The sequence below is a fragment of the Zootoca vivipara genome, chromosome 5 (assembly GCF_963506605.1).
Source record: "Zootoca vivipara chromosome 5, rZooViv1.1, whole genome shotgun sequence".
Lineage (NCBI taxonomy): Eukaryota > Metazoa > Chordata > Lepidosauria > Squamata > Lacertidae > Zootoca > Zootoca vivipara.
The window spans coordinates 3,001,300-3,021,785 of NC_083280.1; the positions used below are offsets into that span (position 1 = coordinate 3,001,300).

General features: G+C 50.6%; 1 protein-coding gene across 1 annotated transcript in view; it reads right to left on the reverse strand.

Annotated features, from left to right (window-relative positions):
- Positions 1-20,486, reverse strand: part of LOC118093973 (probable cation-transporting ATPase 13A4) — a 42,350-nt gene that overhangs the window by 13,822 nt on the left and 8,042 nt on the right. The window contains exons 3-16 of the mRNA XM_035133853.2: positions 19,898-20,035; positions 17,696-17,766; positions 17,514-17,594; positions 16,769-16,838; positions 14,046-14,180; positions 13,204-13,276; positions 9,685-9,816; positions 8,603-8,767; positions 6,581-6,738; positions 6,043-6,231; positions 4,390-4,451; positions 2,824-2,974; positions 1,586-1,663; positions 946-1,102 (exon numbers count right to left, since the gene is read on the reverse strand). Coding sequence (XP_034989744.1) covers positions 946-1,102; positions 1,586-1,663; positions 2,824-2,974; positions 4,390-4,451; positions 6,043-6,231; positions 6,581-6,738; positions 8,603-8,767; positions 9,685-9,816; positions 13,204-13,276; positions 14,046-14,180; positions 16,769-16,838; positions 17,514-17,594; positions 17,696-17,766; positions 19,898-20,035 — 1,660 coding nt within the window. The remainder of the gene's footprint in view (positions 1-945; positions 1,103-1,585; positions 1,664-2,823; positions 2,975-4,389; positions 4,452-6,042; positions 6,232-6,580; positions 6,739-8,602; positions 8,768-9,684; positions 9,817-13,203; positions 13,277-14,045; positions 14,181-16,768; positions 16,839-17,513; positions 17,595-17,695; positions 17,767-19,897; positions 20,036-20,486) is intronic.

Genomic DNA, 20,486 nt, shown 5'->3' on the forward strand with positions numbered 1-20,486 from the left:
CCTTGTGCCCTCCATCTTTCCCAACATCAGGGTCTTTTCCAGGGAGTCTTCTCTTCTCCAAAGTATTGGAGCCTCAGCTTCACGATCTGTCCTTCCAGTGAGCACTCAGGGCTGATCTCTTTCAGAATGGATAGGTTTGATCTTCTTGCAGTCCATGGGACTCTCAAGAGTCTCCTCCAGCACCATAATTCAAAAGCATCAATTCTTCGGCGATCAGCCTTCTTTATGGTCCAGCTCTCACTTCCATACATCACTACTGGGAAAACCATAGCTTTAACTATACGGACCTTTGTCGGCAAGGTGATGTCTCTGCTTTTTAAGATGCTGTCTAGGTTTGTCATTGCTTTTCTCCCAAGAAGCAGGCGTCTTTTAATTTCGTGACTGCTGTCACCTATCTAGCATCTATTCAACACATCTAGCATCTATTCAACACAAAAAACAGTGACAATTTGTTGTTGACAAAGGACAGCTGGACATATCAAGGGCCCCATTACCTTCAGTAGCTGAGGGCCTCATCCAACCTCAATCCGGCCCTGCTCACAGGGGCCGACCAGGAACCTCAGAGCAGGATCTAAGCACAAGAACACACCTCCCCTCCTGCTCTTTCCAGCAACTAAGATTCCGAAGCATCGCTGCCTCCAACTGCGGGGGCAGAGCAGAGCCATAGGCGGTTGCACAGAATTGGGGGGGGGGTCGCCCAGGGAAGGGACCCAAAGCCTTTCCTGAGAGACTATTCAGCCCATGTGCAGAGGGCTTGAGGCCAGAGCCTCTACATTCCGCCTGCCAAGAAGGAAGAGCACCCCTCCATGGCAGGGCAGGATTGTGGCTCAGGGCAGGGGGGCAAGTGCCAGTCCTGAGAGGCCTCGAGAAGCTTCTCTGCAAAGACCCCCCCCCCAAAATGGCATGGGGCGGAGAAGGGGCAATGCCTGCAAAGCTATCGGTCACCTGTCTCTGGCCGGCAGAAGCTGACCACTCTCTCGGGCGCCCCCTTCATGAAGACGTGCCGCTCCCCACCAAACTCCTGTGTGATGACGGACATCCTCTGCAGGGCTGAAGAGAACGGGAACTGGCGTAAGATGGCCATGCCGCCCACGGCAGCACCCTAGGGAGACAGGCAAGAGGAACAGGGCACTGGGTGCAGGGAGGAGGGAGGGGGGAGGGGGGGCTCCTGGCCAGGGGTCCCAGGGGTCGGACGGCAGGTGCCCTGGAGCAACCACAGGGGGCACGACTTGGATCGGGGCTGTGGCACCGCGGGAGGAGGGAGGTATTCAACCCCCCACCCACATGGAGCCTTTTCCCAATCATAATCACACACTCCGAAGCCCCCCCTGACAGTGACTGAACCTGGAGAGCAAGGGCAGTGGTTAAAGTGCTGGACTTGGGTTCAAATCCCTGCTCTGCCATGAAACTCACTGGGGGACCTTGGGCCTTGGGTAGGAAGAGATTCATGAATCCCAGATGAATGCAGAAGGGGAGGGAGACGGACTTCTGGGTGAGCAAGTCGGACGAGTGACCCGGCCTGATCTGCCTGCCCCCCCCTCCTGACTCTTCCTGTCTAAGATGAGTGACAGACACCTGGGCTCACCTGTGGGGCCTTGACTCCTGGCCTGACTATCACGGCATCTGCCCCCTCTCCATCTTCATTGCTGGACTCCTCAATTTCCTGTTTATTCAAATGAAAAACAACAGCAGATCCCAGTTAGGATTAATGTCACTTATAATGATGGTGATAATAATAATAATAATTTATTATTTATACCCCGCCCATCTGGCTGGGTTTCCCCAGCCACTCTGGGCGGCTTCCAACCAAATATTAAAAACAGTACAGCATCAAACATTAAAAACTTCCCTAAACAGGGCGGCCTTCAGTTGGCTTCTAAAAGTAAAATAATTGCTTATTGCCTTGACATCTGTTAGGAGGGCGTTCCACTTGCACTCATTTAAAAGACAAGTTAACTAGCAGATTTAAAAGAATGAAATGATCAGTCTGGGAACTTCGGGGGGGCACCTTCATCCCTCACATTTATCTATTCATATTTATTTTGCAAAATTTGTATGCCGCACTGTTGTAAAAAGATATAATCACATCAAAGTGGTTTACAAAGAGAATGAAACAATGAAAAATGATAAGAAAAGACAACTCTTTGGAACATTCAAAAAATCAAATCAGCAATAAACAATAAAAAAAACAGGTCAAATCATACATTCGCCTTCCACATGTCTGAGTGGCCTGGCCTGAACAAAAACTAAAAAAAGGTACCGGGGGTGGGGCAAGAATCCTAGAAGTGTAGAGTTGGAAGGGACCCCGAGGGTCATCCAGTCTGACCCCCTGCAACGCAGGAATCTTTCATCCAGAATTGGAGCAGGACCAAGGAATAACATCAACTCCTGATAACCAGAACACGGGAAGTCATCCAAAAATATTTAATTTAGAACTGAATAATTGACTCTTTTGATTGTAGTAGGATTTCGTATTGTATTAATTTGGCCTGCATTGGATTGTTATTAATGAAAAATTAATAAAACATATTTATTTTTTAAAAAAGGAATCTTTTGTCCAACGTGGGACTCAAACCCATGACCCTGAGATTAAGAGTCTCATGCTCTTCCAACTGAGCTATCTGAAAAGCAGTCTCTACCAAAAGAGATTATTGTGCCATTTGAGGGGAGAGCGGGGCTGAGGGATGCTCTCCTGAAGGAGCCACCGGGTGCAAAGGTATTTTCCACTGGCCTGCCAAGGGGAGCTCCCCCCGCTCCCCCCCAAGCAATGGCAACCCCCCCCCGGGAGCCCCGAACATCTGCAATGCAAAGAGAGAGCTTCACCCAGCCAGTCGCCTCAAACATCTTCAGGTCCAGCGGATCTCCCTGGATCTTCCCGCCCAGGAGCACCAAGGAGTGGCAGCTGGCCATGGCTCCACACACCAGGCCCCAGGGCAGAGGGGGGCCGGAGGAGAAGCAGTGGGCGCCCTGGAAGCTGGGGGGAGAGAGGAGAGCAGGAGGCATGAGGCAAGCAGCAGAAGGGCCCAACAGCTGCCTTTGAGAAGAGCAGCCCAGGTGGGTTTCTGAGCCTGCAAAAGGTCTCTGAGTCAAGAATCACAGAACCGTAGAGCTGGGTGGGACCCCCAGGGATCATCCAGTCCAACCCCCCACAACGCAGGAATCACAGCACACCGCAGCGTCCTTATTAGGCATTCTAACCCACCCTGGAAACTTTGAGCTGAAGGGCTGCATGGAAACATGAGGCGGCGACAAGCAAGACGTTGGCTAATAATCCACTGACATTGTATTTGAATGTAATGGATTTCAATTTATATTTTTGCCAGCAGATGGAGAATTATCACTGAAACAGTTTATTATCCTGGAAGAACGGTCCTGTCTGCTGCTGTGCTCGGAGCACCTTATTGCGATGTTCAGAGCACCCGTCATCTCACATTTGTAGGACATTGACTGTGGAAAGGCCTTCTGCCTCCATTGCAGTGATCTTCGACAGTGACTTCCCACTCCTACCATTCCTGATCTTGTTACATTTAAGCTCAACATCAAAAAAACCAAGATCTTGGCCACTGGTCCCATTACCTCCTGGCAAAGAGAAGGGGAAGAAATGGAGGCAGTGAGAGATTTTACTTTCTTGGGCTCCTTGATCACTGCAGATGGTGACAGCAGTCACGAAATTAAAAGACGCCTGCTTCTTGGGAGAAAAGCAATGACAAACCTAGACAGCATCTTAAAAAGCAGAGACATCACCTTGCCGACAAAGGTCTGTATAGTTAAAGCTATGGTTTTCCCAGTAGTGATGTATAGAAGTGAGAGCTGGACCATAAAGAAGGCTGATCGCCGAAGAATTGATGCTTTTGATTTATGGTGCTGGAGGAGACTCTTGAGAGTCCCGTGGACTGCAAGAAGATCAAACCTATCCATTCTTCAGGAAATCAGCCCTGAGTGCTCACTGGAAGGACAGATCCTGAAGCTGAGGCTCCAATACTTTGGCCACCTCATGAGAAGAGAAGACTCCCTGGAAAAGACCCTGATGTTGGGAAAGATGGAGGGCACAAGGAGAAGGGGATGACAGAGGACGAGATGCTTGGACAGTGTTCTCGAAGCTACGAACATGAGTTTGACCAAACTGCGGGAGGCAGTGCAAGACAGGAGTGCCTGGCGTGCTCTGGTCCAGGAGGTCACGAAGAGTCGGACATGACTAAACGACTCAACAACAAAAAGTTTGTGACTCCATGTACGTATGTCTTCTGTTTATGAATTTTGAAACAGTATAGTGTTATAAAAAATATTGTCAGTATATTATTAGCCGACGTGTTGCTTGTTGCTGTTCGGAGTGTTTTGTTTTGCAACACGGGGAATTTTCTTTGGTGGAAATACGAGACAGGCAGGTACCTCTTTCCTTCGGCCAGGATCATCCCCCAGAGATCCAGTCCGTCTTCGGTTAACGTGCCAGTCTGGGGAGGGGCAGGAGAATTGGTCAGAGGGTGCCAGGGTGGCTGGCAAGAACAGAACAAGGCACTGCAAGACCTGATGCTGGAGGAGGAGGAGGAAGAGGAGCCACAGGGGAAAGCGCAACTGGCCGGAGGACCTTCCTTGGGGGGTCAGGGGCATCATCAACACAGCACATTTGATCCCAAGGTGGAAGCTCAGCATGGAGGTAACCTCACCCCTCGCCCGCCCCCCCCCCGGCTCCTAGAGGGCTTCCCATTTGGCACTTAAGGGCACCTTCTCTCTTGGGTGTTGTGCTCTTTCAGACGCAGGGCGGAGGTTGAGAGCAAGTGTGGGGAGCTTCATAGTTAATTACACTTTTTAAAATGTGCATTTTATATTTGGCTTCACTTAGCAATGTGGTGTGTGTTTGTGTTTTTTGAAATGTTTAAGTTTATTTTGGTTAACTTTGTGTTAAATATGTTGACCTCCCTTGTAAGGTTTTAATTTTGCAATCTTTAAAATGATACTTTAGTTTTCTGTGAATTGTGTTGCTTTGACTGTATACTCTGTATTTCACTTTCTTCAGATTGTTTTGTTGATATTTTGTTGATGTTTTAATTATATGCAGCAAACCACTTTGAGATTTTTCTGAAAAATATAAAGCGGTATAGGATTGAAATAATAATAATAATAATAATAATAATAATAATAATAATAATAGTCTCAAAGTGGGTGGCACCATCCCCTGGAACAGAGCCGGATTGAGGTTTGATGAGGCCCTAAGCTACTGAAGCTAATGGGGTCCTTCATATGACCAGCTGTCCTTTGTCAACAACAAATGGTCACTGTTTTTGTCTTGAATATATGCCAGGGGTCAGCAAACTTTTTCAACAGGGGGCCGGTCCACCGTCCCTCAGACCTTGTGGTGGGCCGGACTATATTTTGGAGGGTGGGAAATGAACGAATTCCTCTGCCCCACAAATAACCTAGAGGTGCATTTTAAATATAAGGACACATTCTATTCATGTAAAAATACACTGATTCCCAGACCATCTGCGGGCTGGATTTAGAAGGCGATTGGGCCGCATCCAGCCCCCGGGCCCTAGTTTCCTTACCCATGTGCTATTTGGTAATTGATGGACCTAATAGACATCGCAAGCCATTGGCACATAACAAAATATGTGTTTTATCAAAGTAATGGTTGAACTGAAATACAATTTATATTTATAGGGAAATACAATTAAGAAGTATGGGGAGGGCTAACAGAGTGGGGGCCCAAGCTATAGCTTGTTTAGCTTATACGTGAATCCGGCACTGCCCTGGGAGGAGATATTCCCCTCTGGGAACAGAAGCACTGCAGCTCTGAAGACCAGTCAGAATTCAGATTTGCTTCCCCAAAGCATCTGACTGGACGCTGGACTGGACTGGAAGGAGGGTGTTGCACTCGGCTGGGGTGGCCATACTTGGACTGCTTGTGAACATTCTGTGGCTTCCCGTCATCCGAGCCAAGAGCCTTGAAGGTCCCTGAAATGCTCCAGGCCAAGGGGGCTTCCTCTCCCTGCTGACTCCGGCCGGCCCCCCAGCCAGGCTCCCGGGCTCCCCCTCCCCGTGCACCTTGTCGAAGCAGATGAGGTTCAGCTGGCCACACACGTTGATCCTCTGGGGGCTGATGCAGAAGATCCCTTTTTTCTTCAGCCGCCTCTGGGTGTAAATGATCCCTGTGGTCAGCGCGGCCGGCAGGGCGGGAGGGACCGCAATGGTGATCACGTCCAGCGCCTTCTTCACCACCTCGCCAGCCTCCTCCTGACTCGGGGAAGGGAGCAGAATTAGCACCCAGGGCAGCAGAGCAGGTTGTAAAGGCCACGTGAAATCCATGGCTCCTACCAGCCACAATTGCTATGCTCTGCCTCCACAGCAACAATAATAATACTGTAGTAACAACAGCAAACCAACAAATAATCATTCCTAGTGAGAACAACCAAGAAGGCAGCTGCCAAGTTGAGGGTTCAAAATTCAGCCGCCCCATGAAATGAAAATGTTGGCAGCAAAGAGTGGCTCCCCGGTTTCCGAAGGGAGGGGTTTCTGAGCTGGGTTCCCCCCTCCCCCTGGAGGATCCCATGGGAGATCCGCTCTCTGGGCGCCAACCACTCACCCCATTGAGGACATAGACGCAGACGGCATAGACCATCCCGATGGCCGCGATCCCAATGAGGCACCCGAGGAACCGGATGCCGTCCCTGTAGAGGCGGAAATTCAGGGGCTTCGGGTACAGAATGGACCTCACCAGGTCCCCCTTTGCTGTGTTGAAACCTGGGGAGGCAGAGCAGGAGAAGCTGAGAAGAAGCTGAGAAGGGCTGGATGAGGCCAGTAGCCCACCCCGTCCAGCACCCTGCTCTCACAGTGGTCAACCAGATGCCCCAGTGGGAAAAAACCTGAAAGCAGGATCTGAGCACAAGGACAACTCCCCCCGTCTTTGTTTTCCAGCAACTGGGATTTGTGGGTTGCGATCCATGAGAGGCAGCCAAGTAGAACATTCCTTGTCATGCTAGAGAAGACATGCGAGGGAATGTTTGGTCCAGCCAGTCGAAACTTCTTGTTCCTCCTGGCTGGAGCATCCTTCCCTTTGCATGTGATGGAAGGTGGGTGTGACCTTACCTGTTCAGGTAACAAGAGGATGAGTCACACAGCACCCTTCTCTCCTTTTGACCTCCTTCTTTGTTTGACCAGCTTCTAGCTAGGACTGCTCTGCTAGCTCTCAGCTAGCGGAAGCACTGGGAATATCCCCCCAAATGGGGTAAATCCACATGTACATATTTGTAACTAAGTCTGCCTTCAGGGTTCCAACTGTGAACTGATGTGAGTAAACTTCTTTTATTGACTTTGAATAACATTGTGGCATCTTTGTTCTTTTAAGAGGGATCCAAGGGAACTTATCAGGAACGTACAATTCAATCTGAGACAGACTGAATTGTATAATAGTGAGAGGCTCACACGAGCCTGCAACCAGCTATCTGCTGTGCATGTAAAAAGGGGAATGTAAACTCAGCTAAGTAAAGGAACTTGCTAGCGCAAGTTAAGAAGGATATTAATAAACAATATATCCTCTCCTGCCACCCTGGACATTCCCACAGGATTCAGAAGCATGGCTGCCTCATATAATATCTGGGGGCAGAACAACAGCCATCCTGGCTAGTCTTCTCTTCCTCCATGAATTTGCACGATCCTTTCCTAAAGCCATCGAGATGAGTGGCCGTTGCTGCCTCCTGTGGGAGGGAGTTCCACAGTTTAACTAGAGCACCCAAAATGCAAACAGCAAAAGGGGAGCCTCAACGCCCAACAGCTCTGAGTTACAAGTCCCTAAATGTGGGGCTGGGCTGAGGGTGGGGTTAGGGAGGGCTTGGGAGTTTGGGGATGCAGTTACAGAAGTGAGGATTCAGAGCAGAAGACAAGACGCGGAATAAGGAGATAGTGGAGGCTGGGTTTCTCTAAATAGTTAATTGATGTACGATTTTATTTATTTTTAATACGGTTTTTGCTATATGCCTTTATGCAATAAATACTGTGAACCGCTTTGCTTTTTCTCCGCTGTGAACTAGCGACGTATAAATATTTTTGTAGATGAATGAAAGAAATAAACCTGGGCGAGATTTCTTCCCTTTGGCTCCTCCTGTATGGATTGGGCTAGGAAGCCTGATGGAGGGCAGAATCCCTCTTTGCAGACCGAAACCCAGGACTCCACCATGTGCTCAGGGGAAGGGGAGGGGCACATGGGGTAAAAATGATGCCGAGGTGCCTTGCACAGGTGAAGAGAGCATGCCCATGGGGGGGGGGGGGCGGTCACGTTATGTTAAGGGGTTCTGGAAAGCCCTGAAGCCACGCCAGAGCCCCCCTGGCTCATCTGGGAGATAGGCCCCCGGTGCCTGGACTGGGCCAACCCAGAGGTCTCTCTCCACTGACCTTAGGGAATGAGATGGCTGGTGGCCCCCTCGTCAGGGATTCCTGAGCTGTGATTCCTGCATTGCCGGGGGTTGGGCTGGATGGCTTTTGGGTGTCCCTCCCAACTCTACAGTTCTACAATCCAGGCGGAGATAGGGTGACACTCAGCAAATCAGGCAGAAACCCCCTCCCCCTGCCTCCACACGCTGCTGTGTTCCTGGTCAATGCTGTTACCCACCGGTCCGCAGAACGACGGCTCTCACTGGACCCTTGGCCTGGATGACCTCCGTCCCGCAGAATAGAAGGTGTCTCCGGGCATCCTCAGCACAGCTCTCTCGCCAAGGCTGGGTGCTGCCCTGGTCACCCCCGGGCAAGCAGGTCTTTGTGACTGGGATACTCTCTCCTGGAGGAGAGCAGACTTGCATTAAAGGGGCAATGGGTTGGACTAGAGGACCTCTGGGAATCCCTTCCCAGTTCTAGGATTCCGTGCAGTAGAAGCTAAACAAGCTCTAGCTTAGGGCTCCACTCTCTTGCCCCCCCCCAAAAAAAATTAAAGGAAAATAAACTGGATGTACATTTCTAAAATATAAGATAAAAAAACAAATAAAATAAAATCTACATCCAGCAACAGTGTTTTGTGTTGCGTAGGCTCCTATGATATAAGTCATGGGCCCCGCCTGCTCTCTAAAATATTACTGGTTTGCTCATTTCTATATATAGGGTTCCTACATGCTGCTATTTTTAATCATTAGTAGTTTGCATCATATATTTACACCTATTATTCCTTCATGTTATAGCAAGTTTCTAGAGACTAGATTATGAGTCTTTGTAAATTGTGTTTCCAAAGGAACTTTTGTTATTGCCAAATGCCAATGTGTTTGCATTGTTAAGTTTGTTGTGAATAAAAAATCATTTCAAGTTAGAGCTTAATAATTATTTCACCAATAATAGACTTCTTCTTAATTGTATTTCAGTTCAACCATTACTTTGATAAAATACATATTTTGTTATGTGCAAATGGCTTGAGATACCTATGAGGTCCATCAATGACCATGTAGCATATATTCAACACAAAAACAGTGACAAAGGACAGCTGGACATAGAAAGGGCCCCATTGCCTTCAGGAGCTGAGGGTTGCATCAAACCTAAATGCGGCCCTGATTCTGTGCCAGCTTCTGCCTCTTCCTGCGCTGCTGAGTCTGGCTCCTGGTGCTGGCCCCTGCCACCTTCCCTGGGCATCTTCACCCAGGCAGGGCACCCGTGCCCCCTGGGAGCATCCCTTAGCCGCCCGCACAAGGTGACCCCCCTCCTCCTACTCACCTGTCAACATGGCTTCGTTCACAATGCACTGGCCGTGGATCAGGAGGGCATCGCAGGGCAACAGGCTTCTGCCCCCTCCCAAAACCAGGATGTCTCCAGGCACCAGATGGCGAGACTCCACCTCTTGGACACCTGGTTGGAGTGGAGAGAGGGAAAGGTTTCTCTGGAACATCAAGAGGAGCAGAGTAGAAGCTGTGGGGCAGGAGCCCCTCTCCCCCCACCCCACCCTGCATTCACCCCAATTCAACTCAGCCAGATGAGAGAGGTATCAATAAAGTATTATTATTATTATTATTATTATTATTATTATTATTATTATTATTATTGCTATTCACTGGTGGATTTTTATCAGGACTTAAACAAAATTTTCAGACTGATGCAGAACTGTGGGAAACTGGGAGAGGCTGAAAATGCCCCTCCCTGTTTTCACATGAGGACTTTGTCTGCAAACTGTTATTTACCGCAGCCTTACTGTGCCAGTTTCACTCAACCCTCTTGGTGACTCAGGAAAGTCTGCCATGCCCCATACTTTCGGGATTCTGGCTGCACACACCCCACACGTTTAAAGCATGTCCCCCACCACCACCACCACCCTGGGAATCCTGGGAACTGTAGTTCCCACCCCCCACGAGCTACAATTCCCAGCACCCTTAGCCAACTAGCAGCTTCTGCTAACAGCCATGAGGCAGCTGCAAGGATTAGAACCCGCGTCCCCTGCCAACATGAGCTCCTTGCACAGGAAGGGCCAACAAATTTAAACAAAGAACCACTTTGGCACATCAATCCTCTGGCATTCAGAACCTCATGTTTTTCCGCTTGAAATCAGGCAGCAGCAACTGGGCTTCAGATCAGGTCTCTGGTTCCATGGTTAACCATCTGGAGGAAATTGATCTTTCAGTGTAGCAGCCCCTATCCAAACTGAAGAGCGGAGCCTCCATTGTCCTTCGTCCTTCTTCTTCTTTGGTGGTCCCTCGTAGCCGAGTACAATTGTCTTCCATAAACATGGTCTTAACCGCGAGTCCGTAAGTGACTGTGGAGGCCAATTCTGGATCCACACGTCCTTCCACATTGGGGACATTGGTTTCCGGGCAGGAGTTGATCACGGTGAGGGTTTGCCAAGCGTGCCTTCCTCCTAGCACAGGCACCCCCAAACTTCGGCCCTCCAGATGTTTTGGACTACAATTCCCATCTTCCCCGACCACTGGTCCTGTTAGCTAGGGATCATGCGAGTTGTAGGCCAAAACATCTGGAGGGCCGCAGTTTGGGGATGCCTGTCTTAGCACATTTCTCCCTTTCTCCCTGAGTTCAAGTGTCTTCAAAGCCCATGACACCTTTGGTAAAGGCTGTTCTCCAACTGGAGCGCTCGCAGGCAAGTGTTTCCCAATTGTTGGTGTTTATACTACATTTTTTTAGATTTGCCTTGAGACAGTATTTAAACCTCTTTTTTTAACCACCAGCATTACGCTTTCCATTTTTAAGTTCAGAATAGAGCAGTTGCTTTGGAAGACGATCATCAGGCATCCGCACAACATGACCAGTCCAACGAAGTTGATGTTGAAGAATCATTGCTTCAACACTGGTGATCTTTGCTTCTTCCAATACACTGGCATTAATTCACCTGTCTTCCCAAGTGATGTGTAAAAATTTTCAGAGACACCATTGATGGAATCTTTCGAGGAGTTGGAGATGGCCTTTATAAGTGGTCCATGTTTCACAAGCATATCGTAAGGTTGGTAGTACAATAGCTTTGAAAACAAGCATTTTGGTTTCCCTGAGAATGTCCCGGTCCTTTACTGACTTTACTCCATTGTCCTACCTGAACAAAGACAAAGGGTTCCTTTCCTGGTGGGCAAACAGAAACACCCATATCAATGGCCCCTGGCCATGATGCCTACATTTTGCCAGGGTGGGGAGGGAAGGTGCATTAAAATGTGGGATGTAATCCATTGGAGCAGTCAAACACAACATTCCTTGTTTGCCTAGAGTGGACACAGACAGAGGGGTGTTGGTTCAGCCAGTTGAACTTCCTGTTCCACCTGGTCTGGAGCATCCTCCCCCTGCGTGCAGCCAGGTAGGTGGGCGTGACCCTGGCAGACCCCACAAAAGGTCGAGTCACGCAGCCATCTCCCTTCTTCTTCCCTTTCCTTCTCTTGGACTGCACTGCTGGCTCTCAGCCAGCCGCATGTGGGATGAAGAGTTTCCCATATGGGATGAGCTCAACCCTCTTCTGTAACTCCAAGCTAAAGCCTGCCTTCAGGGATCCAACTGTGAACTGAATGTGAGTAAACTTCTTGTTACTTTTAAAAGAAGCGTCTTGTGTCTTTCTTCTTTTTAGGAGGGATGAAAGGGGTCTTACCAAGAATATACTCCAATCTGAACAAAGCCAGATTCAATTGCTTAAATAAAGAGATTCAAACGAATCTACCCACTAGCTTCCTGCTATATATTCAGGGGTGGAGGAAGAGGGTGCGGGGGGTGCGGTCTGTCCCAGGTGTCACCACTGAGGGGGGTGACAAAATGCCGGGTGGCACTCACCATGGGGCCGACAGCGTGCCCAAGCCACGTGTCACTCCTGCCCAAACGGTCCGCCCGCTGTCTCCCCCCCAGCTGTAGGGCGGCTGAGTGGGAGGAGGCAGGCAGACTCCGGAGGCCCCACGGTCATAGCTGCCAAGTACCCCGTTTTCCCCGGGAAACCCCCGTTTTTACTTACCTTTTCCCGGTGGTCCCCCGTATCACTTTGTCTCCCATTTTTCTCCATTATTTTCTCCTGCCGGTGGCCATTTTTTTGCTGATTTGCCCTTCTATGGGCACAAAAATGGCCGTCGCCAGCTTCAAAAGTCGCATCTACGCATGACCGGAAGTGCGTAGACGCGACTTCCGGTGTCGGCCATTTTTGGTGCCCTTAGATGGGCGGGGCGACACCGAAGTTGCGTTGACGCACTTCCGGTCATGCGTAGAAGCTACTTTTGAAGCCGGCGGCGGCCATTTTTTGTGCCCATAGAAGGGCAAAGCAACACCGGAAGTTACGTCCACGCAACTTCTGGTGTCACACGGCTGCCGGTCCTGGATTCTGCAGTCCGGGACTTGGAAGGTAAGCCCACGGTGCAGCCTGCCCCTATGGGTGGCTCGCCCCACCCCTGGGTGCAGCACCCTAGGCGCCTGAGCGGCTTCCTCCGCCGCTGTATATATTGGGGAATGCATTCTGCTGCTGACTCACAAGCGTGAGAGAGGAAGGATACTATTAAATATCCTCTCCCAGTAACCACGACATTCCCACATAAAACAGTGGCCTTCCGCACCTCAACCTCAGCCACAATTCCTGCCTTGCAGAGGGCTGGACTAGAGGACCCCAGGGGATCCCTTCCAACTATACAATTCTGTGATTCCACAAACCTCCCGGACTGCAATGGAGGTGGAGGGAAGGCAGAGAAGAGAGGGGGAGAGGAGATCCAGACCTTCCCTGCCCAGAGCGGTTCAGCAGGCAGCAGGGAGACGGATGCTGCCTGGTCCTGGGCTCACCTGCTTCCTTCCTGAGGACCTTGACCAGGACGCCATTATGGGAGTCCACCAGCCGGTGCAGCTTCACGGATTGCTGTGGACATGGAAAGAAAAGAAGAGCAGGACGGAGCATCTCTCTGGGAAGGAGCCGGGAGCTGCCCAATGGCACCCGGCCCTCATTTCCCTGCCGCGCTTCCAGCCTTTCAGACAGGCAGCGCCAGGAAAGGGAACAGGATTGGTATTCCAGCCAACCAGTTTGCAGCCCATGCAGCAGCTCTGGGGAGGCCAGCTCACTGCTTTGAAGGCAGCCCTTTTGACTTCACTGGATTCCAGCTGCAAAGCCTTCTTCATGCAATACAGAGTTAAACTGCGGAACTCCCTCCCACAGGAGGCAGAGACAGCCATCAGTTTGGATGGCTTTCAAAGAGGACTGGGCAAATTCATGGAGGGAGAGAGGGCTATGGATGGCTGCTGGCCATGCTCCCAGTCCCTTCCCAGTTGGAGGCAGCCGTGCTTCTGAATCCCAGTTGCTGGAAACCACAGGAGGAAAGAGTCCTGCTCTTGTGATCAGATCCTGCAGGGAGCAGGCCAGCAGGCGGGGCCCATGACTTACATCAGAGGAGCAAAACACAAAACACTGTTGCTGTATGTAGGTTTTATTTTATTTGTTTTTTATCTTATATTTTGGAAATGTACATCCAAGTTTTTTCCCTTTAATTTTCTTTTGGGGGGGGGCTCCCAAGAGAGTGGGGCCCTGAGCTATAGCTTGTTTATCTTATACGTAATTCCGGCACTGACTGAGGTCGATGAGGCCCCCCCCGCCCCCCCCCCCCGCCTGGGCAAGGCCCTTCCCTCCTGCTCACCTTCCTGAGGTCATAGACTGTGAGAGAGATGGAGAGCAGAGACATGAGGATGATGGCCACAGAGTACTCAATGTATTCCTCCGCAAACCACAGGCAGACGCTGAACAGCTGGAAGACGTAGAACGGGTTCAGCACCTGCCCAGCAACAGAAAAGAGAGAGGAGGAGGCTGGGTAAGGGGCACTCATAGGCGGCTTTCTGGCATGACCCACCCATTGTGCCCCTTGCCCCTTGGCCACACAGCTAAGGGCAGGAGCCTCGCCCCACTCTGGACGCATTGGCAGCGCTCTCTTAGCGAGACCAAACTACCGTAGCATAAGCAAGCAAAACCTTTTCTCTGGATTTTCATTGCTTAAACTTTTTGTAAACTGCTTTGAAGGTTGTTGTTGTTGTTGTGAAATCAAGCAGTATATACATTTTATGAACTAAATCAGGCATCCCCAAACTTCGGCCCTCCAGATGTTTTGGACTACAATTCCCATCTTCCCCAACCACTGGTCCTGCTAGCTAGGGATCATGGGAGTTGTAGGCCAAAACATCTGGAGGGCCGCAGTTTGGGGATGCCTGAACTAAATAAAATAAATAAATACACATGGGGGGAACCAGAAACTAAGGTGCTTTTCAGAGGGCTGGGCTGGTGGTTTGGAGGTGAAGGAAATGGGGAGTCTCTTAATCCTTCTGCCCTGCAGAAAAGTCAGGATCATTGGGGTGGGGGGCTTCAACTCCCCTCCTTCACCCCCTCCCTGACTCCTGGCCACGCTGGCTTCTTCCTGGGGCTGATGGGAGATGGGCAACTTCTGGGGTGCCCCACTGAGGCTCAGCATCCCTGTCTCCTGAAAACTTGCTTTCCACCCCCTTTGGTCTCCCCCCCCCACCGCCGCCGCTGCCTCCCATTTGGCCCAGCATGGCCTCTTTGCAAGCCAGGCTTTCATGAGACGGACTTGGCTCTCAGTTCCAAAAATCTCCAAATTCCGAATGGCGATGGTGGCGGGACCGGCCGGTGGAGCGAGAGCAGGATGTTCTGCCGGGAGCCAGCTAAATCTCTTGTTGATTAAATGGCTAATCTGCCTGCCATGGCCTTGGCTCCCAGGCAGCGTCACCCTGGAGATGGGGAGCCAGGGAGGACCTCAAGGAAAGGAGCAGGAGGAGAGGACTATTCTTCAGCTTCCTATTAAGTTAGGCATCCACAGGCTGTGATACTGTAAACTGCTCTGTGATGGGCAGGTGCAGTATATAAATTTAATAAAGAATAAATAAAGAACATGACCTTTTCTAAAGATTTATACACCACTTGGTTGTAAAAAAAACACCCTCTCAAAGCGATTTACAGTGGTGCCTTGGTTCTCAAAAGCCTTGGTTCCCAAACACCGAAAACCCAGAAGTAAGCATTCCGGTTTTCAAACATTTTTCAGAAGCCAAACGTCCAATGCGGCGGTCAGCTATTGTTTCCGGGGCGCCTGCACCAATCAGAAGCCGCGCCTTGGCTTTCGAACATTTCGGAAGTCAAATGGACTTCCAGAATGGATTAAGTTCGAGAACCAAGGTACCACTGTATTTGGCGCTTTGGGTTTTGCTATTTATTTTGCGTTTTTGTTTTTGAGGCTTTTTCAGTTAATTTGTTTTTGCGACTGTGTGGAACCCAGTTCAGTAGACTGATTGATTCTGTGGCTGCGGAAATGGATAAAATCCCCCCATCCAAACAATGACTATCATCAGTGCAGGTAAGGGGAAAAAATAATTTTAATTTTTATCATCTACAACGCTGTCTTATTTATTTTATAGTCTAGTACAGTGGTTCCCAACAGGTGGTCCGGGGACCCCCAGGGGTCCGCGAGCTATGCCAGAGGGGTCCGCAAGATGCTATTAGAATAAAAAATATATTAAATATATTTCGTATGATAACAGATTTTTTGTTTTGGCCGCTTCCTGCATGAGCAGAGTCTAGCGCAAAACTAGAATTAGATAGAGGCAGTAGTTCTGCTGTATGCCGTTAGGTGGCGCTTTACAAACACTACTGTTTTGCAAAGAGGCAGCGCACACATTCTACTAACACTCACCTCCCCAAGATGCTTTGCGCGCGTCGGCTTCATTTGTGCGCTACTGTGCAGGTAGCTTCTCCAATCCCCTCCCTCCTCCCTGGCGCGCGCTGCCTCTTTGCAAAACAGTAGTGTTTGTAAACAAAGCGTTGTTTTTCGCGGAAGCTACAGTTCGCGTAGTTAAAAATGGACCGTTCGTTAAAAAGTGGTTCATCTCATTAAGAACTGAAAATTAAAACTGTATACTAATGGAGTACTCTGTTGTAACTGTAAAAAACATATAAATATAAAATATAAAAAGACACTTAATTTGGCTCTCACTTTTTAATTTTAGGATTAGGAATTAATGGGGGTCCTTGTCACAATAGCAGCTTGATGAGGGGTCCTCGAGAAAATTTTGTTGGGAACCCCTGGTCTAGTACATTGATTATTGCTTTCATTTTATGCATCAATGGTCTTGTTAGAGAGTAAAATTCATGTTAAATTACTATTTTAGGTGTTGTTTTTAAGAGTCTGGAACGGATTAATCCATTTTGCCTTCCTTTCTATCGGAAAGCGCGCCTTGGTTTTGGAACGCTTTGGTTTTGGAACGGACTTCTGGAACGGATTAAGTTTGGGAACCAAGGTCCCACTGTACAAAAAGAAGATAAGAGTATTTGCAGCAAGATAGATAGAGATAAAAGAAGCACCTCTTTGACAAGCAGCTTCCAGATGGGCGCGATCTCGACGTCAATGGCGTTGGGCCCACAGATGACCCTCCTGCGGATGAGCAAGGGAGAGAAAAGGGAGACTGTGGTTTGGCCGGTCCACCGAGGGGCGCCTGAGACACCTGCCCCCCCTCCCACTCCAGAGAGGAGAGGGATGAGGAGGAGAGCATCTGGGGCCAAGGTGGAGGCAAACAGCAAGAGTTTTCAAGGGACAGAAAGGGAGCAGACATCAGGAGGACATTCCACACCCCGTAAGGGCCTGCTTCATCAAGACCTTGGAGGCCTGCTTGCAGTCTTGTTGGTGTCCCTTTGGAGAACGGACCTCCGTCTGGGTTCTGCTCCCTCCCTAGACTCTCTGGGACTTCCATCTCAGAGGGATGGCATAGGAGGGCCAAGGCCCTGGGACCATAAGAGTTGGAAGGGACCACGAGGGTTATCATCCAGTCCCACCCCCCCTGCAATGCAGGAATCTTTTTGTCCAGCACGGGACTTGAACTCACAGAGTCTCATGCTCTACCGACTGAGCTAGCCCTGTGTGGTGCTCCAGCCTGCCCTTTTGGAGACTTCCTCCACTCCTGCCAAGGTCTGCTTTGAGCACCCGATTTTAGAACAACCACAACTTCTTCCATATCAGATGTAAGCATGTCCCGATTCCTGCTTTGCAGGGGGCTGGACTAGATGAGCCCTGGGGATCCCGTCCAACTCTAGGACTCTGTGAAGCAAGTACCTGATGCCCTGCTCTGCGCTCGTCAGCCCAGACCCAAATTTTGCATGGATCTCTGCGCAGGTGTGTGTCTCCTCGAGGACCCTGCAAGAGAAGGAGAGCTGCCCTAGCACCACAAGAGAGCCTTTGTTCCTGCAGCGCTTTGCCGGCAACAGGCGGAAGCAGCAGGGCGCAAGGTGACTCACCCGACCTTCACGAACCGCTTGGCAGAAACGTCCCAGGCATATCGGATCTTCTGCACTTGGAGGCACCTTGCCTGGAAAACCAAACAATGGGTGTAAGTGTTGAGGGAGGAAAGCTGCCCTCGCTCTTGGCTGCTCTCCCGTCTGAGAGAAGCTCCAAAGCTGCAGGTGGCTGAGGTGGGATTCGAACGGGGAGCTTCTGGGGCTGCAGGTGAGGCCCTGAGCCACTGCCCACCCCTCGGCCCCAGCTAGCCTTCCTCGCAATACTGAACTCCTCTGCTGAGACATTGTTCCCGGCAGAGTCCAGCTTTCCGTTCAGAAGCCACGAACGGAATTATTTCAGAGTGTTGGGATTCCACCGACTCCCCGCAGCCCCAGCCTCCTTCTGAAACCCATCCCTTGAAGAATGCCACCCTCCAAATCTTGCCAGCCAGCATTGGAGGAGAGTGATGCATAAGAGCATGGGTAGGCAAACTAAGGGCTGGGGGCCGGATCCTGCCCAATCGCCTTCTAAATCCGGCCCACTGGGGAATCAGCGTGTTTTTACATGAGTAGACTGTGTCCTTTTATTTAAAATGCATCTCTGGGTTATTTGTGGGGCATAGGAATTCATTGTTGTTGCTTTTCAAAATATAGTCTGGCCCCCCACAGCGTCTGAGGGACAGTGGACCGGCCCCCTGCTGAAAAAGTTTGCCAACTCCTGCATAAGAGGGTCAGAGCTGGTGGAATATGAAGGCAGTAAAACAGAAGAATAGATGACACTGGCAGGGTGGCAGAAACACCAAGCACAGCCCTCAGCCGGGGGTGGCGTTCCCAGCGCATGGCGTCTCCTGGGATAATTCAGAGGTGCACTTGGCTACGCGGGATGATGGGAGGAGGCTTCTATGGGCAGGGCTAGAGCAGAGAGTGGGAGGAGCCTCTGGTGGGCAGGGCTGAGGGGAGGGGAGGGGCCAAGCAGGTTGCAGGGGAGGGACTCTATCTATAGGGTTGCCCTAGGACAGAGTCGGGATTCAGCTGTGGGAAACAGGGTCCGGGCGGAAATCAATGGAATGTCAAGGGAAAAGCTCAACAAACTTTGTGTCCGGATTTTCACTTTTTGAAATATGGCAAAGCTAGGGCCGTACCACTTGGTAGAGCACCCCCAAGAGGCAGCAAGATTCCCTAGGGGGCCCTTTATTATTATTATTATTATTATTATTATTATTATTATTATTAATCCTATATAATAAAGTCCCTGTGTCTCTGCGTCCAGTATTCCCTGTGTCCCTGTGTCCGCGCTAATGCGCATGTGCCCCACGGACACAGGGACTGGACGAAGAGGCGGGACGTACACATGTGCGCTCTCTCTCCCCCCCTCAACCCTCTGCCTCCCGTTTCCCGGCGCCGGCGGACCAAGATGGCGGCATTGGGCTCTGGGGCCGCGGCGGCGGGAGCCCGGTCCGGCTCCTGCCGCCGCCGCGGGCCGCAGCCCCGGACCGCAGCCCCGGATCCCGATGCCGCCATCTTGGTCCGCTGCCGCCTCCTCCTGACAACCCTACCTGACCCGTGGGAGGAGCGGCGGGGCCGCGGCCTTCCCTCCCTCTCTGACCTCGGCCGCGGGACACAATGGGAGAGCGATTTTGTTTAATTGCGTTCCCGGCACGCCCTGCGGCCGATCGCAGAAAGGGAGGGAAGGCCGCGGCCCCGTCGCACCTCTAGCGCCCGTTTTCTTAACGGGCTGAATGAGACTAGTAATAATAATAATATACTGACCTATACCCAGAGGTCTCAGGACAGTTCACAGAAAAGATCACAATATATAAAATCAAAATAAGAACAATAACCCAATAACGCCCCCCTCAAAAGAGCCACATTTTAAAAGGGTAAAGGTAAAGGTACCCCTGACCGTTAGGTCCAGTCGCGGACGAATCAGGTCAACCAAAGATCTGGTTAGAGGCAGGGGGCAGCAGGGGGCGCTAGGGGTGTAAATGAGCCTCAGATTTTGAAGAGCTGGTATTGCCAGATCAAGCTCATCAGCTTCGTTGAATTAATTAAAGTAAACCACTGGGGGGGGTATTGTTTTATTGTATCTGCTCTTTTATTGTATTGTGAAATTGCTTTGTGATGCTTCCTAGGAGACGATTCATAAATGAAATAAAGGAGTAATAATTGGGGGCCCCCGTGTGATGCCGCCATCCAGCCCCTCGGCTCCAGGTTCCCCCTTACTTTCAACTCTGGCCTCGCGATGACCTTGTTCAGGAGAGAGCCTTCGTCAGCCATGAGGGGGTGAGTGGGGTCAAGGCGGCCGAGGGCGGCCACAGAGAGCCAAACTACCTTCTTCCGGGTGTAGACGTGAAATTCATCCTGGAGAAAAGAGAGCAAAAGCCCAAATGACGGGTACTGGAACCGCAGCGCGGGTAATGAGGAGGACCTGGGTGGATCAAAGAGCCAGGATCCTGCCCTGCCTTGCCACAGGCTCGCATCCCCAACCACTTACTGGGGTGAGGCTGGCGCTTCTTGTGGCAAATCCACTTGAGGTTATTCCACAGGTCAGGCAAGTCAGATTTCCGCCTGAATTTACTCTCTACCCCTTTTGAGCAAACTCCATGGGCCCAGGTGCTTATTGGGCCTCTTACACACAAGAGAGGTAAAGCACATAGCTGCCACGCCACCGCCACCACCACCCCCGAAAGAATCCTGCATTAAGAACCTTCTCCTCCCTTGGCCAGACCCCACCGGGAGTCCTGCGTCCAGTTCTGGGCACCACAATTTAAGAAAGATATGGACAAGCTGGAAGGTGTGTAGAGGAGGGGGA